General features: G+C 53.1%; 10 protein-coding genes across 12 annotated transcripts; 5 read left to right on the top strand and 5 right to left on the bottom strand.

The window, feature by feature from the left end:
• Window positions 1-618: 618 nt before the first annotated feature.
• On the top strand, window positions 619-2,416 carry PV07_00371 (uncharacterized protein). The gene is made up of 2 exons (XM_016386818.1): window positions 619-1,075; window positions 1,128-2,416. Exons 1-2 carry the CDS (start codon window positions 673-675, stop codon window positions 2,252-2,254), a joined length of 1,530 nt encoding a protein of 509 aa, XP_016253746.1. The 5' UTR covers window positions 619-672; the 3' UTR covers window positions 2,255-2,416.
• On the bottom strand, window positions 2,320-4,695 carry PV07_00370 (uncharacterized protein). Its single transcript, XM_016386817.1, has 2 exons — window positions 4,457-4,695; window positions 2,320-4,403 (listed from the first exon to the last, which is right to left on the bottom strand). The coding sequence occupies exons 1-2, from the start codon at window positions 4,630-4,632 to the stop codon at window positions 2,828-2,830; spliced, it is 1,752 nt and encodes a 583-aa protein (XP_016253745.1). The 5' UTR covers window positions 4,633-4,695; the 3' UTR covers window positions 2,320-2,827.
• Window positions 4,696-4,865: 170 nt separating this feature from the next.
• On the bottom strand, window positions 4,866-6,431 carry PV07_00369 (uncharacterized protein). The gene has a single exon (XM_016386816.1). The coding sequence runs from the start codon at window positions 5,876-5,878 to the stop codon at window positions 5,012-5,014; it is 867 nt and encodes a 288-aa protein (XP_016253744.1). The 5' UTR covers window positions 5,879-6,431; the 3' UTR covers window positions 4,866-5,011.
• A 610-nt stretch (window positions 6,432-7,041) lies between these two features.
• Window positions 7,042-8,395, top strand: PV07_00368 (uncharacterized protein). The gene has a single exon (XM_016386815.1). It carries the CDS (start codon window positions 7,228-7,230, stop codon window positions 8,197-8,199), a length of 972 nt encoding a protein of 323 aa, XP_016253743.1. The 5' UTR covers window positions 7,042-7,227; the 3' UTR covers window positions 8,200-8,395.
• PV07_00367 (uncharacterized protein) lies at window positions 8,359-10,653 on the bottom strand (the record flags this gene model as incomplete). The annotated part of the gene is made up of 8 exons (XM_016386814.1): window positions 8,359-8,983; window positions 9,041-9,468; window positions 9,520-9,674; window positions 9,726-9,896; window positions 9,940-10,056; window positions 10,104-10,262; window positions 10,314-10,460; window positions 10,507-10,653. The coding sequence occupies 7 exons, from the start codon at window positions 10,651-10,653 to the stop codon at window positions 9,249-9,251; spliced, it is 1,116 nt and encodes a 371-aa protein (XP_016253742.1). The 3' UTR covers window positions 8,359-8,983; window positions 9,041-9,248.
• Window positions 10,654-10,947: 294 nt separating this feature from the next.
• Window positions 10,948-13,853, top strand: PV07_00366 (uncharacterized protein). Its single transcript, XM_016386813.1, has 3 exons — window positions 10,948-11,134; window positions 11,181-13,279; window positions 13,336-13,853. The coding sequence occupies exons 1-3, from the start codon at window positions 10,990-10,992 to the stop codon at window positions 13,582-13,584; spliced, it is 2,493 nt and encodes an 830-aa protein (XP_016253741.1). The 5' UTR covers window positions 10,948-10,989; the 3' UTR covers window positions 13,585-13,853.
• On the bottom strand, window positions 12,696-14,371 carry PV07_00365. 3 transcript variants are annotated; one of them, XM_016386812.1, is made up of 4 exons: window positions 14,241-14,371; window positions 13,798-14,180; window positions 13,375-13,740; window positions 12,696-13,319 (listed from the first exon to the last, which is right to left on the bottom strand). In XM_016386812.1, the coding sequence occupies exons 1-3, from the start codon at window positions 14,275-14,277 to the stop codon at window positions 13,630-13,632; spliced, it is 531 nt and encodes a 176-aa protein (XP_016253740.1). In that variant the 5' UTR covers window positions 14,278-14,371; the 3' UTR covers window positions 12,696-13,319; window positions 13,375-13,629. The 3 variants fall into 3 exon arrangements, with proteins under 3 accessions (XP_016253740.1, XP_016253739.1, XP_016253738.1); XM_016386811.1 differs by having other exon boundaries at window positions 13,375-14,180; XM_016386810.1 differs by having other exon boundaries at window positions 12,696-14,180.
• A 934-nt stretch (window positions 14,372-15,305) lies between these two features.
• On the top strand, window positions 15,306-18,277 carry PV07_00364 (uncharacterized protein). Its single transcript, XM_016386809.1, has 2 exons — window positions 15,306-15,561; window positions 15,615-18,277. Exons 1-2 carry the CDS (start codon window positions 15,397-15,399, stop codon window positions 18,177-18,179), a joined length of 2,730 nt encoding a protein of 909 aa, XP_016253737.1. The 5' UTR covers window positions 15,306-15,396; the 3' UTR covers window positions 18,180-18,277.
• Window positions 18,278-18,504: 227 nt separating this feature from the next.
• PV07_00363 (uncharacterized protein) lies at window positions 18,505-21,420 on the bottom strand. The gene is made up of 3 exons (XM_016386808.1): window positions 19,797-21,420; window positions 19,651-19,747; window positions 18,505-19,601 (listed from the first exon to the last, which is right to left on the bottom strand). The coding sequence occupies exons 1-3, from the start codon at window positions 20,783-20,785 to the stop codon at window positions 18,876-18,878; spliced, it is 1,812 nt and encodes a 603-aa protein (XP_016253736.1). The 5' UTR covers window positions 20,786-21,420; the 3' UTR covers window positions 18,505-18,875.
• A 169-nt stretch (window positions 21,421-21,589) lies between these two features.
• On the top strand, window positions 21,590-24,171 carry PV07_00362 (uncharacterized protein). The gene is made up of 2 exons (XM_016386807.1): window positions 21,590-21,995; window positions 22,068-24,171. The coding sequence occupies exons 1-2, from the start codon at window positions 21,891-21,893 to the stop codon at window positions 23,667-23,669; spliced, it is 1,707 nt and encodes a 568-aa protein (XP_016253735.1). The 5' UTR covers window positions 21,590-21,890; the 3' UTR covers window positions 23,670-24,171.
• Window positions 24,172-26,433: the final 2,262 nt, after the last annotated feature.

Raw genomic sequence — 26,433 nt, 5'->3', positions numbered from 1 at the left:
GCAAACCGGACAGATCAGCGGCGGAAAATGATGCTGTCTGACAAAGTGGCCTTGCCTGTTACAACTGGTACGATTTTTTGTCTGACGATATAGTTCTTTCGCAGAGGCCCGTCGAAGACAATGTCGTTGTACAAGCCATTGAGACCGATGTCTGCCTGTCGTGGGAATTCAGAAGCGCATCCTCGAGTATCTGTATGTGAATGCCAAGTGACGAAGGTGAGGGTTCGTCATCCATCCTCTTGCCTACGACTGAGGATGAAAGAGAAGTCCTCTCACAAACCATGTGAAATGTTTCCGGCCGAAACAACGAGATCCAAGTCAATCAACAGTCTGCTAAAGTGGCCATACGGCTTGATGGAATTCAGAATTTAGAACGCTCCAGAGATCTGACAGTTAAAAGGACAAAAGCTGCATGTTGTTGCTCTCCAAGTTGGGTGAGAATAGTCCGGCACTTCCAATGAAATAAATGTGACCGTCTGACAGAAAAGTCTCGGTGTGAGCCCAAGCACTGTCGTTTAAAGGTTTAAAGCGGCGCATCACTGAAGGCCGGGTCCCGAAAGCACTCAACGCGTCCTCCAAAGAGTCGCGTCACGTCACGTCAACTTCTTTCCCACCTACCGATATCTTGAGACCACTGACAATACTCACAACTGAATTGCGAGGCCTACCGCCATGGCTGAAGATTTCAAGAAGTATCTGGCAAGTGAGGTCCTCATTGAGCAACGAACCATATCCTACCGCAATATCTCCCGAGCTTTGAAAGTGCACGTCAATGCCGCCAAATGCATGCTCTACGAGTTTTACGAATTCCAAAATGCGAAGAAGCCCCAATCAGTCTATGCTACCTACCTTCTGTCTGGCACAAAGAAGAGACCGACACTTGCTGTGGCCACGAATGGGACAACAAGTGGACACGCGCACGACTATGATCCGGACGAACATATCCCTTCAAGCCCGCCGCCGTTCACCAGTTCCATGCTTGAACCGAGCCAACAAAGTAGTCATGTGGAAGAAGAGGAGCCAAAGCAAACACCCGTACGCACTGTGACGCTGGTGAGAGAAGACGCACTGGAAGGTGAGCAACAGACAGTTCAATACCCGGGGTGATCGCTAACCGATGTTGCTAGGGATGAAAGATGAATACGAGACCATCACGTCCATGCACATTTACAGCCTTTCTCCTGCGCGAATACAAGATCTTGTCACGTTGACGGACATCAGCCGGGGTCTATTCACAAATGGATTTGAGGACGAACATAACAAGATCTATGGTGTGATTCAGAACCCTGATGTCCGGCGACGGAAAGGCAAGAGACCAGCGATTCCAGGAGGAGCATCAAAAACCCAACCTGCCAAAGAAGAGACGAAGAAGCCTTCATTCAGCCACACAAAACCTACCCCCAAAGGATTAACTTCCGCTCCGCTTGTCAAAACCGAAGAGCCCTCACGCCCCAGTTCTCGCGACAGTACCTCGACCTCCAGCTCCGCCAAACAGCCGACTCTGAAACGAGACGCGTCCGACCTCTTTAAAGCATTTGCTAAACACGGCCAGCGAAAATCAACGCCCGCCGCTACTCCGAAATCTGCTAGCCAAGACCAGGACACAACCATGAATGACGCTGATGAAGGTGAGTCTGAGGACGAAGCACTCTTCCTAGACACTGGGACACGAAAATCAGCCACCTCAAAGAAACGGGCCAGCGACGTCAAGAAGGAGCGCGAGGACAAGGCCGCAAAGCTGCGCAAGATGATGGAGTCGGACGACGAAGAGGAGGCGGCAGCGCCGAGCGTGGAAGAGGCAACAGGGCCGAAAAACGACGAGCCTCCAGCAGCGAAGGGCACGGACGCACACGCCGAGACGAAGAATGATGACGGGGATGACCAAGTGGCGTGGTCAGAATCCGACACGGAGAAGAAACAAGCATCAAAACCCGACCAAGACGCAGCCCCGACCCGCCGGCGGCGGGGGAAGCGCAAAGTAATGCAAAAACGCACGTTCAAAGAAGACGGTTACCTCGTGACCAGGGAGGAGGCAGTGTGGGAAAGCTTCAGCGAGGACGAGCCTGAGCCCCCTCCTCCTACACGGGCGGTCAAGAAGGAGACAGCGACGCCCAAGAGCACGCCCAAGACGCAGACCCAGGGGTCCACCCAGAGTCAGGGCCAGAGTCAAGCTGGTAAGGCTGGATCTGCTGCGAAGAAGAAAGCAGGTGGTGGGGGGAACATTATGAGTTTCTTTGGCAAGAAAAACGCATGAGTCCCATCATCCTCTTGATGGAAGAAGTCAGGCGATGGAGGAGGTGGCTGGCTGGCTAGGTAGGTGGCTGCTGGGGAAGAAGACCCAGGCCACATGGTTGTATAGCGCACACACCAACCTATTTCCTTCATACACCATAACATGATACTGCATACCAAACATGGGATATTGCGTGCGCTGTGATGAGGCGAGTCCGACCTGTACCACGCGCTCCATACGAATCTCGACGGCATAGAATATACCTAGGTGTACTCCGTACAGCAGACAAGATCAGACGTGCTCGAGTGCCCCTGGATATTCAACCACTACTTGTCCTTTCCATCCTCAGGAAGTCGAAGGCTATATACGCTGTGCTTACACAAAAGCACGAATGAAGGACCGTTTAGTGGGGACAGTATCGAGTGAACGCAGAGCACAGTGGACTAGACTGTACAAGACTGCTGCTGTCTCTAGAACTGATTGATTTATCGTCGCTTCATAACTGCATAGGGCACACTTGCTCGGATGAGGGTGGATGCTGTCACATCTCAATCGCTTTTATTCCGTTCAGTCTTCGTCAAAAACCATCCGTAATCATACAGAGTATTCCACCCAGCCGACGCCGACACGATACCCCTTGGGCGGGCTTCCATCGTCGTTGTCCTTCAGGACGAGGCCTGGCTTGTGCTCCGCGAGCCACAGGACGGCCTGGGCGAAGACGCTGTTGGCCCAGGCGAACCAGCTGCGCGTCATGCCTTCGCCTCCGCCTCCACGCTTGACGCCCCGGTGCACGTCGACGGACTCATTGATCAAGCCGAAGACGCTCACGTTCTTGACTCTGTCGAGACATTCGAGGATCTCAGCGTCGGAAGTCGACGTCATGGCCTGCACAATGACGGACATGGGCCACGCGTTGCGCAGGCCGATGTGCGGACCGCCTATTCCCTGGAATTTAGAGCCCGACAGGAAGTACGGGTTCCCGCGCTGGGTGAGGATCATGCGTCGGGTGTTTTGGTAGATTTCGTCCTCGGCGTCGACAAAGCCCAGGAGAGGGAGGGATAGGAGGGAAGGGATGTTGGCGTCGTCCATGAGGATGTGCGAGCCGTAGCCGTCGACCTCATAGGCGAAGACTCGTCCAAATTCGGGGTGGGTGACGACTGCGTGCTTGTAGATGCCATCCTTAATGGTCTCTGCGCGCTGTGCGAGGTCGTCCGCGACTTGGAGCATGTGCGTCGCTTGTGGTTCTCGTGTAGATGCAGCACTGGCGGATTTCAGCATTTTCGCCGCCCGAGACAGTTCGACGGACATCATCGCGTTGGCCGGGATGAGGAAGCCAAAGATCGTGGCATCGTCGGAGGGCCTGAAGGCAGAGCGAATCAAGCCCGTTCCATCGGCCAAGGGGTTTCCTGTTCCTTCTAAGTTGAGAGTCTCGGTCCCAATGCGCGTGAATCGGTTAAATGTGTATTCATTTCGTTCGTACCACCCGGTTATGGGATTGAAAGTCGGTTGGGCCTGCGCGTCCAGGACCTGCAAAAGGGCATCAAGCGCTCTAAACCATCGAGTTGTCAAAAAGGCCGTGGAGCCAGTGGACGTGTGGTATTCATTTGTCAGCTTCAGAAACGCTGCGAGACTGTCGAGTTCGTATTTACATTCGAACACAACTGTGGGTTCGTAGGCTGGGTGGACGATGTCATCTTGACCCGAGTGCACCGGAGCCAGACGAGATGGGTCCGGAGGTTGGAATGCGTTGCAATAAGGTGAAGAGATCACAAATTCGGCCTGGGTGTTGATTGCTCCAAGGATGAGGTTCGAGATGTCTGAAGCCGATTTGGCGAGAAGCTGATACTGTGCCAATTGGTTCGTAGAGTCCCGCAGCCATTCTGCGTTGATATCGCCCGTCACGATGAATGAGTGTGCGCCCTGCCATCTGTCTTTGTCCCGCAGTAATCGTGACGGCGGGGCATGTCTCTTTTCTCCATCTACGTGCCATAGCACCGTTGTGTCGAGGGTGTTTGGAAACGCGTTTTGAAATATCTGCGCGAGATCTGCATCTTTGAATCGAGGATAGAGGTCATTTATTGTTTCTTCCACGGCGGGCGAAGAGAACTTGCGGCAGCTCGGGTGTGGTCTTTGAAAGGGTAGTTGTAGCGGTCCACCGCTGAGAGGTTTGCTGCGCAGGAAGTCAGCAATTCCATCTTCGAGCTGGGGCGCTGGCTAGCTTACTGTATGTGACGGGCATAGCTGGTGTAGTCCGGACAGAGTCCGAAGAGAGATTCCTGCTGCTTCAGGACATCGCTGTCATATGGGTGATCACCGCCACCGCCGAATGCGGCATTGACGCAAGCTAGTTGCAGCCAGACCGGGAGGCTGAGAATAGCTGGCCATTGGCGGATATGCATGTTACAGGGCAAGACTCATCATTGAAAGGAGTGGGCATGAGGTTGCATCTTTTCGAGAACCACGGATGGTTCTCTCGCGTTGAGCGGGCAGCGATGAGATCGACGAGGCTGAAAGTCTACGGTGAAGCATGGATGCCCACAATGACAAGGCTGACGCATCCCCGAAACCGAGTAGCATTCCTTTTCGACGCCGCCACGATAGAGCCGACGAGCGATCCGAGCACAAGACAAGAAACAGTGGATGATTTGCATTCGTCGGCTATTCTAGCATCGACGGCCTTCTCTGGCTCAGTCCACCTGCTTTGCCCTCATTTCTCATACGTAGCCCCTCTGTCGCAGGGAAAGCAGCCCAGTGCCTTGACTATCGTCATCGTCCATGTCATTCATTGGCTTCCTCGTCCTCCTCGCCATCATCTGCGTGGTTGTCCGTTGCGTCCATCCGAATTTGCTTCCGATGGGCGGTTATCTGTGGGCCACACGGAGGTGGGATCCGTGGTTTCATTCCGGCCCTCGCGCCCTGCCTGGCGACAATGTCCCCCGTATACACATTCCCGGCATCGTCCATCCCATACCAGAGAGGGTCGTTTGCTGGGTCGGCCTTCACAATCCGGAAGCCAACTCGCCCCAGTGCGATCTTGACATGCCGCACGAATTCACTACGGAACCTGATCTCATGCCCACAAGCGTCACACTTGTATGCCCAGCGCGGATCTCCATCCTTGGTGGTCACACAGCGCTCAGTGCCAGCTGGATTGCGGTTGATGGTGCCGTTCGATGCAGCCGCCATCACAGGTGAAGAAGGATTACCGGACAAGAGGTTTGTGTTCGTATTTGCATTGCCGTTTGGGGATGGGGCGGCAGCATTTAGTGGCCCTGGCTGCACCTGGTTGCTTGGAAAGGTCGAAAGGGCTGAGATTTGGGCTGGACTGCCTCCATAAGCCACCGGACTCTGCGTTGGATCCATGGTGGCAGGAGCGTTGACCGTTTGGCGGATATTGTCAAGCAAAGCCATGTCCATCAACCCTTCCAGATTGTAGGTGTCGTGCAACTGGAGGATGTGACGCTGCATTTGCATATTTTGACTGGTGCCGTAGTAACTGAAGACCATGTTGTGAAGTGCGCCTCGTACAAACGGTGTGACAGATTCAGGAGGGTGATGGTGTATGAAGTCCTGGACGGCTATGCGAAAAGCCACATCTCGCGCGACAAGTTCGAGATAAGCCGGATCCACGCCGTGATCGGACATGTTGGCTGTGAAGTTGCAGAGGCAAGGACGTTGTGGGTATCTTGTCGGTGACAGAGGCAGGGATATTGAGCAATTTGAAGGACGATATCAACTGTGTCTTTGACGAGACGCGGCATCCAGATCCAAGAGAATTTAAATTTTTTTTTCTCAGTGACCTGAACAAGTGACAAGTCAAGGTATCGACGCGTTGTCGCTGGCGTTGTCGCTGGCGTTGTCGCTGGTGCCGTCCCTGGTGTTGTCGCTCGCGTTGTCGTTTTTGCAGCCAGAGCATAAACCATCGTGACAAGACCACGTGCTGCCCCTTCACTCTGATTATCAAGGTTGGTGATATATATATAGAACCCATTGTGTGAAACCTGTGAATGTGAACCGGGAAGTGAGTTTAGGACCGCATCGCCAGTATTCCCAACCACATAACACCTACGACAGCCTTTTGGAGCCGCGTAAGTCCATAGCGGAGTCGGTCAAACTGGCAATGGCACCAGTCAAAGGTGCAAGGTTCTCCCCACGCCAGGAGTCCAGGCGGGACGGGCCCTCGTTAGAGTGGTCACCGACAGCAGGATGAAGAGGGTGGTTGAGATAAGACTTTTATATCACCCGCAAAGAGTAGCAACGAGGCTGACCCCTGGGCGCGAAAAGAGGCTCCTCCCCGCGCTGCCCCTCGCGCTCCTTTGTCAGCAAACAACATCCCCCGCGCCATCACGCCCAGGCCCTTGTGAAAGCCCAAGACTACCGAGTAGTGCTACACAAAAACCGCCTGAGTGGCGCGAACTTTGTAATACCGGAGTCGGAGCAAAATACCTCGGGCACTGGGTGGGTGTCCGATCGCTCGACTCGGGATGCGGGACAACATGCTCGTGCCTCCGTGCATAGGGGTGCTGACGAGATATGCTTGACTCGTATATGGCACGCATAACCGGTGCCCCATAAAGTATCCGGCACAATTCCTTCCAGCCTCAATGGAGATTACAGACCAATCCGACACGGTGAGTGGGTGTCAGCTGTGTGTTGGATTACTTCCCCTACCCAAACACAAATTAACGGTTGGACCGGGTATAAGCCAGTGGCCGAGGCTACGGACGGACCAAGGTTGCTTTGCTTGCTTTGTTTCTCACCCCCATTTAATTTTCCAGATAAAGTAGTGACAAGGATCGTCGTCAGGCCCTCTACATACGCGCCTTTACGATTTACGAGAAGATATATCACCCGCAGAGTCATTCACCAAAAAACGGGCTCCAACGGTCCCTCTCTGTTTGCACCAAGGAAGGCAGTCACTCTGATATCCGAGAAGTGGAAAGGGAGCACATTTTCCTGCGACTTTCATTTGGAGACACCGAACGGAACACAACATGACTCTCAAGTACGACGCCGAATATTTCCAGGCCTTTGAGCCGATGATCCCCATGCTGGCCGCCCGGCCCAAGCCAGCCGTCCACGACATCGAGGGCCGCCGCAAGGGGTTTGAGGCCGCCATCACGATGCTCAAGGATCTCTTGCCCCAGTCCCCCGACGTGGAGCAGAAGGAACACAGCATCACCACCCCCGCGGGCGTGACGCTGTCCGTGTTCAGCTTCACCAAGAAAGGGACCGCCACCGAAACGCCCGGCCCGGCCATCCTGCATTGTCACGGCGGCGGGATGATTCTGGGGTCGGTGAGAATGTCGGCCCAGGCCGTCGCGTGGCAAGCCTCGCAGACGGGCGTGCCGATTTTCAGCGTCGAGTACCGCTTGGCGCCCGAGTCGCAGGGCACGAACCTGGTCGAGGACTGCTACGCCGGCCTAGTCTGGCTGTCGCAGAACGCGGCGTCCCTCAACGTCGACCCGGCCCGCATCGCCGTCTTTGGAGAGTCCGCGGGCGGGGGGCTCGCCGCGGGGGTGGCCCTCATGGCGCGCGACAAGGGCCTGTCGCCGCCCCTCGCAAAGCAGATCCTCATCTACCCCATGCTCGACGACCGCAACATGATCCCCAACGAGCGGCTCGAGCCCTTCGCCTTTTGGAAGGTCGAGGACAACATCACCGGCTGGACCGCGCTTCTGGGCGCCGACAAGGCCGGCAAGCCGGACGCCGACGTGTCCCATTACTGCGCACCTGCACGGGCGAAATCTCTCGCGAATTTACCACCCACGTACATTGACACCGGCGGCTTGGATATCTTCCGCGACGAGGACATTGAGTATGCCAAGAGGATCGCGATGGAAGATATCGAGGTAGAGTTCCATTTGTACGCGGGTGTGCCCCATGCCTTTGAGATATTTGCGCCAAATGCAACTGTGACGAAACGGGCGTTCGAGCACAGATTTAAGAGCATGATGAGCTTTTGATTCTCGTGCACTGTGGCGATCATCGGGATGGGAGCTCAACCAAGGCTTCACGCTATTACACAGCCAGATTTCAGCAATGAACTGATGGGCTTGATCATGTGCATCTCATGGGGACGGATCTAGAGCAGGTGCTGCTTTTATGAGGGAAGTGAAGATGGCGTGAAAAGCTACATGCTATCTCTTCCGAGCGGAGCAGTTAGGAAACTGTAGTATGTGTATCCATCCCTCCTAATTGCCGAAGCATTGTGTCCATGGGAGACGTCTGCACGGACAACCTAGCAGCCACGGATTGCAATACGTCTTCTCGAAACCCCCATTGTGACTCGGACTTCCTCCTTGTTGATCCCTTTCCCTTCGCCTTCAGCAAAGTAATGACCCCAGAAATCATTCCAGTGGCCTGACTCATGAGGCCCTCCTCAATACTGGACGAGTAATCTCCATTCCAGATCTTTACAGTATGTCTCCGCCGATGCGCCAATGCTTCAGCGCAGCACCATTGCACAGAATAGATTGCTTTCAGCATATGCCACGCTCGTAAACTTTCAGATTCTGCTGTGCTCCTGAGACGGACACATGACAGCCATTCTCTGGTCTTCGGTTGGCAAAGCAAGGACGTGGCCGTAGAAGAATCGTTGCGCTCACCAGTTTCTGCAAAGGCGTGACAGTATACTTTTTTAGCTTTACGTCATAGTCGGTATGCAGCGGAGGGGAATCAACAGGGACAAGCCCTGAGATACGCGGGAGAGAGTCCCAAAGGGATGCCAGAGCAAAAGGGCGCTCTCATCTGTTCGGCGAGAGAATGATGAGAAGTCTGCAAAACGGACGAAGGGGAGGAACGTACCATGCTGTGATCTGTCAGAGAGTGATCTTGTCGCTTCGGCCGTATGCCACCGGCGTAAATCGCCATAAAGCTCTGGTATCCGATGAGAAGGATGCGTCGCCATAGTGATGGTTCACTAGTTGGGACACTCTGACCACGGACCAGTGCGGCTGGGGAAACGGTAGCAGCAGAACGTAATCTTATATTTTAAGGTGTCCTGCTGCATTGTTCATGTTGGGCATTCAACAGTATCGAGGACGTTCTGGATTACTTTGTCTGGATCCAAATCGTTCAAAATGTCCCGTGCAGACGCCAGGTCGGTCCCATACTGAGTGCTCCGCTCGCGACCGGGGGTGGCCATAATGATTCGATGCGGATATATCTTCTTTGCCGCCAATGCAACCAATGATGGTGTGACATAATTTATTCCGTGGAATGGAGCGAGATATCTAGAAACCGGGTTAGACTCATAAGCATGTTGGCTTAGTCCAGGCACTGACTTTGCGAGGGCTAGAAAAAGTGTCGTTCCGTACGGCGATATACCACCGTCAACACCTCTCTCCATTCGAAGGAATGCTACAACATCCTGAAGATATCTTCGAATTTCCGGGGTGATTGTCGCAGCCTGACCTTGGGCACGAAGCTGTTCAATTAACTGGAGCTAGGCGTTAGACACTCAAGGGATGATCAAAGCAGGAGGGCATACTTTTGCATCGATCCGACGGCTTGCAATCATTTGCTGCCGTCTCGCACTTGGGGAACGAGAGTAGGAATAAGTGGAGTCGTGGTCTTCGGAAATGGCTGCGTCGTCTAACTCTTCGAGGTTGGGAAATCCGTCTTCTGGTGAGTGAGTGTGGGACATGAATATGCGGTCGTTCTGTAAAGATGAGCTAAGGCGACAGGTGAAGAGTTGCCCTTACCAGGTGTTTGTTCAATCTAATATGCTTAGAAGAGGTAGCAACAAGCGGAAGTAGCAGGAATACAGTCGGCGCAAGATGTACTGTTGTTCGGCTGTATATTCTCCGCTTTCTGATAAGCTAACACTTGGTCAGCATAGCAAGTGCGGCTGCAGAAAACAGCGTACCTCCAGAGCCTGGATCTGCACATCTTCAGGTGCGAGGTTGAAGTCCTTTGCGATTATGACATTGACAACACTCCTCGTGTCCAACTTCCGGTGATCCACGACGCTGGAGGATCCTGCGCCGAAATTCACAGAGGCAAGTTTTGAATGGGGTATGCCCGACTTAAACAGATTAGACAATTGACCAGACATAGAATAGAAGCCAGTACGAACGCTCTCCACATCAACATCTGACTCGTGCGAAACATCGTCGAATTCATTGCTATCGTCGTCCAGAATGGCACTACCGAACGCCTTGATAGACTGCAGATCGTCACGATCAAGTATGATGTACGAGAGACCGAACACGTCTCTAACGATCTGTACAAACGTTAGTCGGCATTAAGCCTTTACTAGGGAAACCTACCAATGCAAGTTCGGATGCCAGATCATCGAGTAGATCATCCCTGGCCACTAACATACAGTGATGCTGAGCGACGAGGCTGAGGAGGACGGCCAGCTCAAGATCTGTGAGATCGTCGGCATTATCCAGAAACGCTTGTGCTGAATCCATGTTTGTCAAGGTCTACAGAGCCTAGCTTTGTGGTGGTAGATGCATCCCGGCTTCTCGAAGCAGTCTTTGGAGTGATTACTATTGCACGAGTTTCCGTGTATGCATGGCAGCTGTGGACACTGACGAAGATGTAGCTGGTCAAGCAGGAGGGTAGGAGGAGCCGGTCAGTTGACGTTGGCCCTTGAGGCTCCGGCAAGAGAAAGTTAGCCGAGCCAAGGCATCAAATCATTGGCCAGCAATGGACAACAACTGGATGCCTCCGTCTCCTTCTTCTGAGTCTCTCATCCAATCTATCAAGATTATATCGCCTAACATTCTCATGGACTGCCTGACCTCATGACAAACAACAATCCCAGGGCTGGCTGGGAGATAGTTGGCGACCAGTTCTACCGAAAGGTGCCCTTGTACGAGTCAATTTTCGACCAGGATCTCGAGCTTGAGAACTACCTCGTAGCAGGTGCGCCGTATGGTGGCGCGCTAGGTAATTCTCCATCCGGATTGCGATGTGCCCGAGCTGACGATTGCAGCACTATGGCGAGACACGACCAAAATTGCACGGTATCGAACTGGCCAATCAACTAAGCCGACCATCGACATTTATTCCTCGTCTGGCAAGCTCATCAGCAACATCAACTGGGAGAAAGGCGTCATCAAAGGCCTAGGCTGGTCGGACGACGAGAAGCTCTTGGTTGTGACCGAAGATGGCACTGTCCATTGCTACTTCGAGCTTCACGGCGACTTTCAGCCTTTCTCGCTTGGACACGGAGCAGAGGAGTTCGGAGTTGTCTCTTGCCGCTTTTGGTCGCACGGGTTCGTCGCTCTACTTTCCAACAACTCGTTGGTAGCTGTGTCATCGTTTGATGAACCCAGACCGAGGTTGCTCGCTCAAGCGCCGGAAGGCGAAGTCCACTCTTGGTCTCTGATTCCGCCAGCATACACACTGTCTAGGTCTGTCGAGGTGCTGCTGGCGATTGATAAGACGATTTATGTCGTGGACGTCACCGAAGCCGAAGACCGAGGGCTATCAGATGGCCCGTTCAAGCACGTCAGCGTCTCTCCTAACGGGCGATTTGCAGCATTGTTCACCGAGGACGGCAAAGTGTGGGTCGTCGGCAGTGACTTCCAGAACAAATACAGCGAATACGACTCAAAGGCGAAGACTACACCAAGGCAGATATACTGGTGTGGAAATGATTCGGTCATCCTAGCTTGGGAAGACGAGATCCACATGGTTGGGCCTAATGGTGCTGCCGTCAAATACTACTACGATGACCAGGTCCATGTTGTCCCCGATATCGACGGTGTCCGGTTGATCACGAATGAGGTGTGCGAATTCTTGCACAAAGTACCTGATCCACTGGAAGAAGTGTTCAAGCTTGGTTCAACGTCGGCGGCCTCGGTCCTTCTTGACTCAATCGAGCTACTGGAGAAAAAGTCGCCCAAAGCTGATGAGAATATCCAGCGGATCAAACCAAGTCTTCCAGATGCTGTAGAAACATGCATTCGGGCTGCGGGTCACGAGTTTAACCAGAGTCTCCAGAAACAGCTGCTACGCGCCGCTTCATTCGGCAAGTCAGTGCTCGACCTATACAGCAGCGACGAGTTTGTCGACATGTGCGAGGATCTGAGAGTGTTAAATGCCGTTCGGGACTACCGCATCGGCCTCTACATGTCCTACGAACAGTACGTCAGACTGACACCGGAACGGCTGATAGCACGGCTGGTCAACCGACGGGAGTACCTCCTGGCCATCAAGTTGTCGGAGTTCCTGCATCTTCCTCCTAGCAAGATCTATGTCCATTGGGCCAGCCAAAAAGTTCGAGGGTCACCTGCGGATGACGATACTGTTCGAGAAATTGTGGTGGAGCGATTACGAGGCAAACACGGAATCTCCTTTGAAGCCATTGCGCGAGCAGCCTACGACGAAGGGCGAAGCCATCTTGCAACAACATTGTTGAATCACGAACCGAGGGCGGGGAAACAGGTTCCTCTCCTGCTCAACATGGAAGAGGACGAAATCGCACTCAACAAGGCGATTGAGTCCGGGGACACCGACTTGGTGTTCTACGTGCTACTGGAATTGAAAAAGAAACTGCCACTAGCGACTTTCCTTCGCACCATCAGCGATAAGCCCGTAGCGTCAGCACTGGTGGAGAGCTCAGCAAGAGCGTCCGACAGAGAACTGCTCAAAGACTTGTACTATCAGGATGACAGACCCGTTGAGGGCTCAAATTTGTTGCTGGAAGAAGCTATGAAGCAAACGCAGGTTCAGGCAGTGATCGACAAGCTCAAACTGGCTGGCAGATTGCTCACTGATGCAAAAGATGCGACGGCTCAGTTCCACGCAAAATCGCTGACAGAGGCCGGACAGCTTCTTAAGATGCAGGAAGCCTTCGACAAGGACATCACTGACAGCAGCGGCAGCTATGTGGGATTGAGCATCAATGAGACAATGTTCCGCCTGGTCCAATCTGGATACAGCAAGCGAGCTGCCAAAGTCCAGGGCGACTTTCGGGTGCCTGATAAGACATGGTGGTGGATTCGGCTTCGGGCATTAACTGCCGCCCGTCTCTGGGGGGAGGTCGAGGAAATTGCTAAGAGCAAGAAATCGCCGATCGGCTGGGAGGTGAGTCTATTTTGTCTTCGAGGATTTGTTGGCCTCTGACCTGACCCTTGGGTTAGCCCTTCTACAACGAAGTCCTCGGTGCAGGCAACACTCGCCTTGCCTCGTCATTCATTCCCAAATGTACCAACCTTCAACCCTCGGGGAGGATTGAGATGTGGGTCAAATGTGGCCTGGTCGTGAAAGCCGGTGAGGAGGCCCTGAAGGCCAAGGATGTGAATTCGTTGGAGTTACTCCGAGACAAGGCCAACGGCCAGCAATTGGTCGAGATCGAAAGGATGCTCACGCATCTGCGGCCCAAGAAGTGATGATACCGCGGTCGTTGGAAGTCGTGAATGAGAAGAATTGCAGCGTTATGTTATCTTGTCGGCTTCGTCCTCCTCTTCCTGCGTCAGCGTTGTCGTTGCCGGCGGTAGTGGTGCCGCAGGCGCAGGCGCTGTCCGGTCAACCACGACCAGCTTCGTCTTCGAGATGGTCGTCAGATTTCCAATATCCTTGACACGGCCACCGTCGTTGCTAACCTCTTCCATATCCTCCCATTCATCCTCATTCTGGTCCGCCTCATCACCAAGTGCTGCCTTTAATCGATCGAACTTGTTTGTCCCGTTGACCTCGTCCCACATGCCCTTCCTCTCGCGCCTCTTCTTCAGGCGATGTGATGCGTCTTCGATCTTTCTCTCGAACTGATCTTGGACCTTCTCTGCCCTGGCCAACCCTTTTTCATGTCTGCGCCGTTGCCCACGAGAAAGAGGCTTTTGTTTTCGCTTCGCCTTGGTGACTCCACTGTTTGGGCGGGCGGCGAGAATCGGAGTGGCATCCGAAGCACGAGGGGCGTCTCTGATGGATTTATCGACGTCGATTGAAGGGGAGGTGGCTCGCTTTGAGGCGCGGGATCTGGGGTTCGCTGCGGCTTTTGTGTGAGAATGTGGGATTATGAGGTGTGAAGGTTTGAGGGGCGTCTTACCTATGGGGTTTCTCTTGATCTTCGAGGTTTTGGCCATTGTTATATAGATCGACGACGACGACTATTTGGGCGTCGTTTTCCCTACGACAGATGTGAAGAAATGCGAGTTCACTGTGTTGCGGTGCGTTTCTTCGGCTGCTCCACAACAATTTTTCTGAGGCGGCGCAAAACACAGTGGCGGCCGCGGGGAACCAAATTGACCGACATTTGACGCGGGATGACGCTATGCATCTACGCAGTTTCATATGTATCGCGCTTCTTATCTCGCATTCCACCAACACAAATTGTACAGAACACTGTTCCCATCTTCCGCCGCTCTTTGTTATCCATGAAGCAAAACGCGTTGACTCCCGTGGCCCGGTCTTGAAGAAGATCTCTCGCATGAGAAATATGATCTGTGTACGAAGAGCAAGTCTCAGGCAAATCAACGTCCCTCTGCTTGCTGGCAATTTCAGGCCTTACCGATGATCTGATACAGCCTCTCGTGCATATCTACCTCTTGCTTCTCTGAGACCAAGGATGATGCAACCATTTTGCCCTTTAGATCGCTAGCTGACCAACAGGGCACTGAGAATATGTCGGTGTTGGGAGATGATGGTTGATGCGCTGAAGAATGGGAAAGTCGTTCGGCTATGACGCGAGATACGTTCACGGCTGGGACAAAGGGAGCCAGGAGCTTCGAACCGCGGTGATTCTTGATGAGATGGTGAGGGCAGTCTCCGGAGCTCACCAGCGTTGGAGGGAGACTCGTGAATGCGAAGGAGAGAGTACTTTTACTCCGTTGCGTCTAGATAGATCCGTAGAGGCAAGGAGTCCGTCCTCTGCGATATTCGGCGAGGCTGCCATTTTGCCTTCATGTACACCACTAAAGCACGGTTTCATACCTATTCCTACTCTCCGTAATCATAACTGATCTGTGCATATCGGCGTTGTGCTCCAATCCCCCATGAGCAGCGCACGAGGGACAACGACTGGTTGGTCGATGCGGCAGCCCGAATGGCCAGCATGTGACGTAGCGCAGCCTCACCGGGATCTCCAACCCAACCTCAGCCTTCTACCTAGATACACACGTCTGACCTGCAATTCTCTACTTGCACAACGTTGCACTCCTGCCAACCCTATGCTGGAGCGGTAGTTAGCATCACAGACTCCCGCAATGGCACCTGCGAGACCATTGAAGCGGCAAAAGACCAACCCAACTCAGGAATCGCGCTCAGAGCCGTCGCCTCAAGAACAGGCTCAGCAGGCTGCCAGCGTTCCTCTCCCCCCAGATACTCCTCCCGCCCCAAGCCCTTCGACTCCAAAGCAAGACCAAAGATCGGTATTCAGGCTTCTTTGTCAACTGCATGTCCACATTGCTGATAGACTGACCAGTCATGGCTCGCCCGAACCTGGCCTCGCAAGGCCCCTCCCCTAACCCAGACACATCGTGAGAGCGTCTCTTCCGCCTCAACGTCCTCAACTGCGGCTCCATCTTCCACCACAACCACAGCGACGGAGGTACCTTTGCCACCAAAGGAGAAGATCAAGTCTCAGAGATCGCCCTCATTAGCAATGACCCTGGGGAAGTCAAAATCAAACCGTTCTCTTCCTGTAGATGCCACTACGACTCTGGTCTATGCCACTCCAGAAGCTGCGACCTCTTCGGGTAGAAAGGACTCACAGCTAGAGTTGCCGACCAAGACCAAAGACGCTGGAAATACCCCCAATCCTACTGCAGACGGGCCACCACGGCCAGAGAAGACAGATACGAGTCCAGACCAACAAGAGGTAAATGCGGAGCCAACATCAGAGACCTCACGACCCCCTGTACCGGCACAAGAGTCACAGGGCACATGGCTGAGCTGGTTGGGCAGAAGAGACGGCAATACCGCGAAGCCCGCCGAAGCACAACCACCATCCCCCAAGGCCGTGGAAGAGACCGAAATCCTTCCTGCAGTCGACACACCCACGGAATCTATAAAAGCCCCGGAACAAGTGCAAGAGCCAGCGAAATCTCCGGCGAGTACCAGCAACAAACGAAGCTGGTATCAGATGTGGAACAGCGGTGATCAGCCCAGTAGCGGGTCAGCAATTCAACCAGAACCTCCGTCAGAGCCCCCACAGCCCAGTACCGTTAAAACGACCGAGCATACAGAAATCACGAATACAAAGACGGACAACCTCGATATTCCACCGCCCAAAACACCCAAGGCAAAGGAAGGGTCTCAAGCTTCGTCCCTTGAAACCTCCCCACCGCCACAACTTCCAGGTGACGGGACCAAGTCGTCAGGATGGGTATTTTGGTCTCGAGAAAAGAAGCGCCCTGCATCTACTGCGTCTGCGAAATTAGAAAGCGAGCCCCATGTTGGGGAAATTGCAATATCAAACACACCTTCTCAAACCCGGCCTAAACGGGCGTCCATCAGTCTACAGGATGATGGTGCGAAACCCGTGGTAAAACCATCGGCACAAGGAGAACAATCAAAGAAGCCCAGAGGAAAGAAGGCCACCGAAACCAAGCAACAGCCGCCAACAGAGGAGAAGCGGGCCTCGATACCTCAGAAGAAGGGCGATCCCGTGAGGGAGGAACCTCTGATTACCAAAGCCACATCATCTAATGCTACAGCCACTGCACGAGAACCCGCCAAAGCCTCAACGCCTCGGCCGGCGTCTCCCATGCCGTCGAAGAAAGAACAGGAGGACCCAAGTTTACTACTTCCACATCTCAATGATACGCTCACCTTCGAAGAACAACCCTCGCTCCTACAGCAACTTGCACGCCTCCTATATTACACCAAGGAATCTGGTCAACCGAGACACCTCTCTCTGTTGAAAGAGCCGCCTCGAATAAATAATGCTTTAGCAATCGGCGTTCACGGCTATTTCCCCAGCCCCATGGTCCGATCACTTCTAGGCCAGCCCACGGGCACCAGCATAAAATTCGCCGAAAAAGCCGCCCAAAACATTCGCAGATACACCAAATCTCAAGGTTATGACTGTGAAGTCAAGACAGCGGCCTTGGAAGGCGAAGGACGAATTGCGGAGCGTGTCGAGTTGTTGTGGAAACTGCTCCTAAACTGGATTGATGAGATCCGAAGATCAGAATTCGTCATGATCGCAGCTCACTCCCAAGGCGTCCCCGTAGCAATAATGCTTGTGGCCAAACTGATCCATTTTGGCTGTCTCTCGTCAACTGCCCGAGTCGGAGTCTGCGCCATGGCAGGGGTGAACATGGGTCCTTTCCAGGACTATAAATCTCCTTGGATAACAGGTTCCGCTGGGGAGTTGTTCGAATTCACAGACCCAAACTCCAAAGTCTCCAAAGACTACTTGGCCGCCATCGCCGAATGTCTGAAATTTGGCGTCAAAGTCACTTTTGTTGGGAGCATTGACGATCAATTGGTGTCGATGGAATCGTCGATTTTTGCACCACTGACTCACCCACACATCTACCGCGCGGTCTCCATCGACTCGAGGATCCACGCCCCCAACTTTCTAAGCAATCTTGTCGGGTTTGTATTGAAGTTGAGAAATGTGGGCGTGCCGGATCACGGATTGATCAGAGAGCTCTCCACGCCTCTGGCAGGGTCGCTATATACCGGAGAAGGACATTCGAGACTGTACGAAGATGACGCCGTGTATCGCCTCGCCATTGCCTTTGCTCTGGAGACAACCTCCACCAAAGACGTGTCGATCTCCAGCTCGAAGCGCCAGGCACTCTCGACGAGCAGCGGCAGCGGCAGCGGCAGCGGGAGCGGCGGAAGCAGTGCGAACAACACGAATCCGTACATCCTGCCCTTCGCCATGCGCGGGATCTTGGAGGAAGACATCGTGAAGAAAGACCTCCGAGACGAGGCCAGGCAGCTCCTCGAGCAGTTTGACGAGTGGGAGCCCAAGACCAAGGTGCTGAAGGATGTCAAGTTCAGGCTCGAGGGCATTAGATCGCAGCTGTATTAGAGCAATCTACAGTAGAGAGAGTAAGACGCGAAGACCCCCAGACAGATTCGATTAATCTACAGTTAGACGCCCCCGAGGACTCGCGACTCGCGAGAGTGTTCTCTAATACCGCGTGTTAACGTGGTGCTTGGATCCAATTGTGTACTTGGAATCCCCGGACTTGCTTGGTACATACCAAGGTACTGTAATAGTGAGTGTAGATATATTCCCTGAGTGGTGTCGAGGACCAAGTCTTCACGAGGCGAGGCGAGGCTAGGCTGGGCGAGGCTGTAGCCTGTGACAACGAATGATATCTGGGAACGAGGATATCGTCATGTCTCCTTCCAAAGCACGTACATAAAAATAGAAATATATCTAATACACATTATGACCTGCATCCATACACAATGCAGCATCCACTGGAAATCGGCCACAAGGGCAAACAGTAAGTATACTTCGTCATGGATACTACAGATAAGCCGCTCAAGAATATCGCTATCGCCGGATGTTCGAAAACACTGATCCTGACCCTGACCCTGGAAGCAGCGGGATGCGCCTCCTTTTTGCCCACAATTCGTGTCCGTGGTGTCATGACCCTGTCTCCATGTTCCATCCATGGGCACCAAAGTATCAAATCTCGCACCGTCAACCCCATGCGTCTAGAGCCTGCTCCTATCAGATCTTCAGGAGCTCTATCAGAGTGGGACTTCAACAAATTCACGACAAACGATTTCCATCAACCACATCCGCCAATCCCGGTACCATCAACTGTCTCGCATCAGACCTGCCAGCACTACCGTCAAAAACAAAGGGCCCTGCATTATTCCTGGGTGTCAATGGGCCTTCCACAACCACCACTTGATCGGGATCCGGGGTTTGGGTGTGGGTACGTTGCTGTTCAAGCTGAGCCTGCATCTCATCCTCAACCGGTTGGTCAGGCATGTCGATATTACCGGTCATTGAAAGCTCAGAAGAACGCGGATTCGTAGCTTGTCTCCGGGCCAAAAGCCCCGACGCATTTGGAGTTGCCGCAGGAGGATTTTCATCGATGGTTTCGGACTGAGATATCGTGACGGGAGGATTTTCGGAGCCTGTATCCATTTGAATGTCGTCGCCATCTATGGTAGTAGTTGGCATGGTCGCATTGGCGGAGTCGGGTTCACCTGTTACTTGACCATTGATATGTGCATCTGAGCCCTGATTTGCTTCAATCGCGGCGTCGGCACTGGCCTCGGCGGTCTGATTCTCTGGATCATCTGTATTCTCCATCCATTCGTCTATGTCGGATTGAGCAAGGTCCACATCGGCGGTCAGATCTGAATAAGCCCGGCAATTTGGACATTGGAATTGTGGGTAAACACTGTTTTTGCCTTCGAGTAAGGGTCGAATACATTTGTAATGCCAGACATGGGCGCATGGAGCCACGAATAACGCTTGACAGGGCTGGACAGGATGTTAGCGAGAGGGAATTGATGGCTCTCCAGAGACCTACCAAGACAGAACCCAGACATATCGAACATTCACCACTGTTAGTATCTGCAGACGGTTGGTCCTTCGCAAGGCTCTGCAGTTGTTGATGCCTGCTTTTGCTGTGGAATCTGTCAGTTTCTACCATCGAACTCTCAAGGGTTGGCTTACTTGAAATTGTTTGGTTTCTTTTGCCAGGCCCGGTTGCATTCAATACGGATTTTGACACAGCGAAAGATCATTTCCTCTCCGCCACGGAAGTCAATGCCCAATTGGACGATATCGCCATCTTTGATCGGAAATAGTCTCGATTCGGTGTTTGGCTGACTTAGTCTGATGTGGTTCAAGAAAGTACCAGAGGAAGATGCAACGTCTTTGATTTGCCATTGTCCGTCAAGAAAACTGAACTCGCAGTGTTTTCGGCTGACGACCTTTGACTTGAAACCGACCGGAGCATCAGAGGGGCCAGTAGGATTGGCCGAAGGGACACCTTCACGCTCAGAATAGCGGCCAACTCTGATGATAGAATGCTCACCGGGTAAGGTGCGCGTGATTGGGGAGAAGTTGAGTGAGGGTCTTCCATTCCTGATTTCCTGGTGAGGAAAGAAACGAATGGTCGGTAAATGTTGCTTCGTCTCCCCCTCCTGTGTCTCTCCTTTTGTGCCTGAAGTAGTCTTGTTATTGGTTCTTGCGTGGGCAGGTCTCGGGACTGAGTCTGACGCTTCCGCCGCTGAGGCCTCGGGCTGAGGATTGTTGTTGCTGGCAGTCCTCCTCGACGTGGATGATCGATGTCTCGCCATATCCTCCGCACTTGTGTGTTCCACTTGGTCTGCAGGCGGCTCCTGCTCGACGCGGGGCGAAGGGCTCCTTGTGTCGACCTGACGCGTGTCTGAGGAGAGGAAGGTTGTAGGTTCGTTGGGCCGAGACGTGCTCCGTCGTCGACTCGTTATAGGATCTGGTCGATTGTCGTTGTAACTAAGTGATCTCTGGAAGTAGTGCCTGGGCGAGCGGGAGGGCTCGTTCGGGCTCGTGCCACCCGATGAACGATTGTGCGAAAGAGCACGCAGGTAACTCAAACCTCGGCGCCTTGCAGATGTGGTTCTGTTGACACTCGGTTCGGTAGCCGCTGGGGAGGTAACAGCGGCGGACGGCGAGATCATGGGGAACTGACGTGAAGGAAGAGGGTACGGATCGAGACTGAGTTCCCAGACAGGGCAAGGCAGGTGGTTGAGGGCAGGAACACTGCACTACAGGCAAAGGCGGCAACGGCGGCTGTAAGCAACAACGGCAACGCCAACAACAAAACCCAGGATGTCGCTCCTTTCGTGTCGAGAACTCCCTCAGTCGGCTCGATGCAAGATACGCCTTCGCTGAGGCGCGGGCTCGAGTCTCTCAACGCTCCAGCAAAGGAGGTAGAGCAGAGGGTTCTCTAACTTTGGTAAATAGATGGTGGATAATATGATGTATGAGGATGCGCCCGCAGTTGGACAGACAGGGCCTCAGAGAGTGTGGGAAGGGCCACGGCAGGGATGTTTGTTGGAGCAAGCACTTTTAGGGGGGGAGGGTGGTTCGTGTCGTTGCGCAGTCCCCAATTCAGGGCAACTTCAATTGGCGGAAAGACGCCTATAATTCAGGGAGCAACAAGGCGTAAGGCGTGGGACGTTGGAACGAGGAATTATATGGACGTGGAACGTGGAGCTCGCGGATACTCAGACATAAGAGGGAATTGACCGGGACACGAAGTCCCCAGGAGATCAGGAAGAATAAGTAAGAGGCATCTCAAGATCAACTACTCCTGTCTGTACGGAGCACAAGGGAGGGAGTTCAGTCGGCTTGACCACGGCGGCGGCCAACGATGTCATCGAGCATATTCAAGTCGGCTACAGGCACCAACTGCTGCCCTGGGGCTGACCACAAGGGCCTCACTAGCCCCGACGAACCAGAACACCCAACACCCATGGTCGCCTCTCGATCTCTATCTCAATTAGCTAGTCGCACTGTCTATCCTCTTCTCACCTTGTACCCTCCGGCTATCGTCAGACTGGCTGATAGCCTTACTACAGGACGTTACCTGCGGACCACCACGTCTAGCCTATCGTATCACAGCGTCTTCATCTCCACAAAAACCTCCACAGGTGGTGGTGGCACTCCGACATCTTGCTCAATTTGCCTGCGGACATTATTTTCTTGACCACTTTGACCTCGACCGCGGCGACCTCTTTTCCATCTTTGTGATTCCCTCCACATCCTCCCACCATCGCCAGCATGCGCACTGCAGCGGTGAGAGCTCTGCGCAATGCTAGACTATCTACCAAGGCCTCAAGGCCTGTGGCGAGGAACTATGCTACCGTCAGAGATCCCATGCACAAAGTACGTCCGCACCTCCGCACCTCCGCACGCCGATAAGCAAGTGATATTTGTCTGACCACCGCATCTGCTCAGGATCCTGTTGAACTAGATCACATTACACAGTTGCCCAATGGCGTTCGAGTCGCTACAGAATCACTACCGGGCCCCTTCTCGGGCGTTGGCGTCTACCTCGACGCTGGGTCTCGATACGAGGACGACGCTCTTCGGGGCGTCAGTCATATTGTGGACCGCCTGGCCTTCAAGTCGACAAAGAGCAGGACTGCAGACCAGATGTTGGAGGCGTTGGAATCGCTAGGGGGAAACATTCAATGTGCTTCTTCCAGAGAGGCTTTAATGTATCAGTCCGCCACGTTTAACGCCAGCGTCCCCGAGACGATCGCCCTGCTCGCAGAAACCATTCGAGATCCCTTGATCACGGATGAAGAGGTGGCACAACAACTGGAAACCGCCGAGTATGAGATTCAGGAAATATGGGCTAAACCGGATCTGATCATTCCCGAACTATTGCACATGGCCGCATACAAGGATAACACCTTGGGACATCCGCTTTTGTGTCCTCGAGAGAAATTGCCCTACATCACGAAGGGGCTTATTGAGAAATATCGAAGCGTTTTCTACAAGCCCGAGCGGATAGTGGTAGCTTTCGCCGGCATTCCGCACGAGGAAGCTGTCCGTTTGACGGAAAAGTACTTTGGAGATATGGCCAAATCCGAAATACCATCGCTATCGCAGAATGCATCGCAATCTACCGAGACAACCTCACCGCAAGCAAATACACAGCAACAAGCTCCACCACAATCTCCCACAAGCAGACTTTTATCCAAGATTCCCGGGTTCAACAGCTTCTCCACCTCAGCACCCCATCATGCAACTGTATCACCACTCGATCCCTCTCTCATTCAACCTTCTCCTGAATCTCTTCTCACGATGCCATCTCACTACACAGGAGGATATCTCGCGCTCCCGACGCTGCCTCCGCCGCCAAACAAATTCACGGTGCCCCTCTCCTACGTTCATATCGCATTTGAAGGCTTGCCTATTTCTTCAGAAGATATCTACGCTCAGGCTACGCTTCAGACTCTGCTCGGTGGTGGTGGGTCGTTTTCGGCCGGCGGTCCCGGTAAAGGAATGTATTCTCGACTGTACACCAATGTCCTCAATCAGCACGGATGGGTCGAGAGCTGCGTGGCTTTCAACCACAGCTATACCGACAGTGGACTCTTCGGGATTGCCGGAGCTTGTGAGCCCGGTCGAGTCGGTCACATGGTGGACGTGATTTGCCGCGAGCTACAGGCACTCACCTTAGAATCCGGCTTCTCCAGTTTGAACATCGCAGAAGTCAATCGAGCCAAGAATCAACTGCGATTCAGCCTTCTGATGAACCTCGAGTCGAGGCTGGTTGAACTGGAGGACCTTGGCCGTCAAGTTCAGGTTCATGGACGAAAAGTCGGCGTCAAGGAAATGTGCGAAAAAATTGATGCCCTTACGGTGGCAGATTTGAGGCGGGTGGCCTCACAAATATTCACTGGGAAGGTGGACAACAGGGGCCATGGCACCGGCGCACCAACGGTGGTTATTCAAGAGGGGGAAGACTTGAGTGGGAAAAAGGTTAAACAAATACCGTGGGAAGATGTACAGTCGCGCATTGCCAGATGGAAACTGGGACGACTGTAGATTTCTGGCTCCACCTCAAAGGTATGTATACTTCAGGATTTTGTACTCTATACTCTCTGGCTTCACAAAACGGGAGAACGTCAGATGGGAAATGTCCCGGAGCAGGACAGCGGTGTTTTGTTTCCGCTCCTGTTGATCAAGAGATTCTCATCTTCGACCACGCTTCTTGTTTCTTTGGCCTAGTGGCTCTTGCCTATTATCGCGTTGCTCTTCGAAGCTGCCCGTTCGCTGCAGACTGGGCCTTCATTCTACAGCAAGCGCATGTCAGCTTCTTCGACCTTCGCAACATTCTTCTATTTGGCCAGCCCAACATTCTACTATTCCAACCTCAGTTGTCATATATCCACTACAGTTCTGTTCGTTACATGTCTTACTCCATTTCGATCACTCAACATAACCATTGAACTACACGCTACGTCAACAGTCCTCGGTTCTTTCAACGTGTCAGACACTGTCCACCAGTACAGCCTACATTTCTGTGATTGAAATACGGATCCTCCACTTGTCACAAATCTCTAGTTTTCAGTCAGCCACTGCAATGGAGACTTCCACCCTTGCCTCAGTCCTTCACTTGCACGAGTGGGTCGACCAGATCTGCGCCACCGAAATAACGGACCACCATAACAGCTGGGATCGCGATTCCAAGGGAAGAGGCAATAAGACACCACTTTGTGATATGCTATTGTCCAAGGGGGTGTTACCCGCCAGAAATGCAAGACGATGGGCAGACGCTTCAGAGTTCGAAATTATACCACCATGCAAAAGCTGCCCGAAGCGCGGACTCCATGCTACCATAATCACTCTTGACCAGTCGTTGCCGAGTAGTGGAGAAGACCAGGGCATGTCCCATGACGGGATTGACCAGCACCAAGATGTCATTTTGAGCCCTAATGTTCAGACAAAGAAACCCCAGAGGCCTGCTCTCCTTGGGTGGTTGCAAAGGAAGAAACGATCCTTTGCCCTGAAGACACGACATGGAAAAGCGTCCAAAATAGTCTCGAAGGGACATAGGTCTGAAGATTTCTCAGCGGCCAAGACACGTCAATATCTCATACTGCTCGAGTATTTCAGAAATGTTCTGTTGTCATGCTCAACAACACTGACCGCGTTCTCGTCGGAACTTCTGAACATTACTAAGCAAACAACAGCTCGGGACAGAGAGGATGCAGGATCCCGTGGTATTATCTGACAACAAGGGATGGTCGATGATCAGAAGACTACCTTGATATCAGTCTGCACTTGTATCTAGCCATCATGGAGATCTAAGCCTTCTTTTGCAGATCCCATGAGGCCTTCTATCCCTGCAAAGCCAACAGTTCCTTATTTCCCCCATTGGCCGCGATATGGGATCCATTGATCCACCTTGCCTCGTCACTTGCCAGAAAACCAACCACGAAGGCGATATCCTCTGGCTCAGCCAATCTCCTTTCGGTCGTGAATAACTTGGTGGCATCCTCGACAAACTTCTCCCCGAACTCTTGGATCACGGCCTGCACCGTATCCGTGCTGGTTGGACCCACGGACACACTATTGAACGTCGCGCCGGTCTTCATGCCCAGAAGACTTGCCAGGGATCGTGTGATGCTGTCCAGCGCGGCCTTGGATGCTCCGTAGGTTAGGACCGGATCAGAATTCGCGAGCTTGCTTGCAACACTCGAAATGTTTATCACTCTACCCCCTTTAGGTGGAAAATGAGGCAATGCCGAGTTGATAATGCTCATAGGTGCGAATACATTGCCCTGCATTGTCTTCCCGAAAGCGTCGGAGGTTGCGTTGGCAAATGGCTGGACCAGACTCAGGTCGTTAACAAGGGCGGCGTTGTTGACGACGATATCGATCCTGTCCGTTTCCAGCCCTTTGAGCACCTTTGGAATGAGGTTCGGACCGATGGACGGATCAAGGACATCGGCTTGGATGGCAGCTGTTTTCAAACTTGGGGAAATGGAACGGCATTTGGACAAAGTCTCCTCCGCAGCTTTGAGGTTGGTGGCGTACGTTATTGCTATTGCGGCGATTCCTTTGCGGGCAAATTGGAGCGCGATGCCGGCGCCGATCTATAACAGCATCTCAAAGTGTCAGACAATGCGTGCGCGATTGAAGCGAAGAGGAGAGCAGAGGACTGGGACTCACCCCGCGAGACCCGCCAGTGACCAAAGCCACCTTGCCTTGGAGCAATGAAGGATCAGAAGTTGAGTTTGTGGCCATTGATTGGTTTGAGATAGCCGTTCTGACGTTTTCCTTGATCTCTCCTGTCCTCCTTTTCCGACTCACGTTTGGCGAACTGTGATCGCTGTCTCTTTGCGACGCTCTCCCGTCCTTATATCGTGTTTTGGGACGACACTGCCGGATGAGATCAAAGCGAGTTCGTGCGGGCTAGATGGCTTTCTGATCGAACAGCAGGCCAGAGCATTGCTCTGATCTGTCAGCAAGGGCAGGACGAAGCAGTCCATTGCGCCAGAAGTCAAGGCGAACACTCTAAGGACGAGGCTGAGAGTTTTGGTGGAGAAGATGGTGATGCAAGTCGCTTATGCCCCTGTCAGTTGAAGTTTGTCCCTGTTCTCGAAGTTGACCAATCAGCGGCCGACCATCTCCGCCCGTCATTCGTCCGAGATTGATGCGTGCCCGCAGTGGCTCTGGACTATTGCTTCCCTCTCCTTCATGTCGAACTATCTTGCTCTTCTCCGAGAACTTTCGCTTTCTACGGGGATTTCTGTGTACGAGGCTACTTCGAGATCGTTCCTCACGGTCAAGGTTTCGTCAAGCG

Source organism: Cladophialophora immunda (assembly GCF_000835495.1).
Source record: "Cladophialophora immunda strain CBS 83496 unplaced genomic scaffold supercont1.1, whole genome shotgun sequence".
NCBI classification, from domain to species: domain Eukaryota; kingdom Fungi; phylum Ascomycota; class Eurotiomycetes; order Chaetothyriales; family Herpotrichiellaceae; genus Cladophialophora; species Cladophialophora immunda.
The sequence above is the reverse complement of the archived record's forward strand: the minus strand, read 5'-3'. Positions and strand labels throughout refer to the sequence as shown.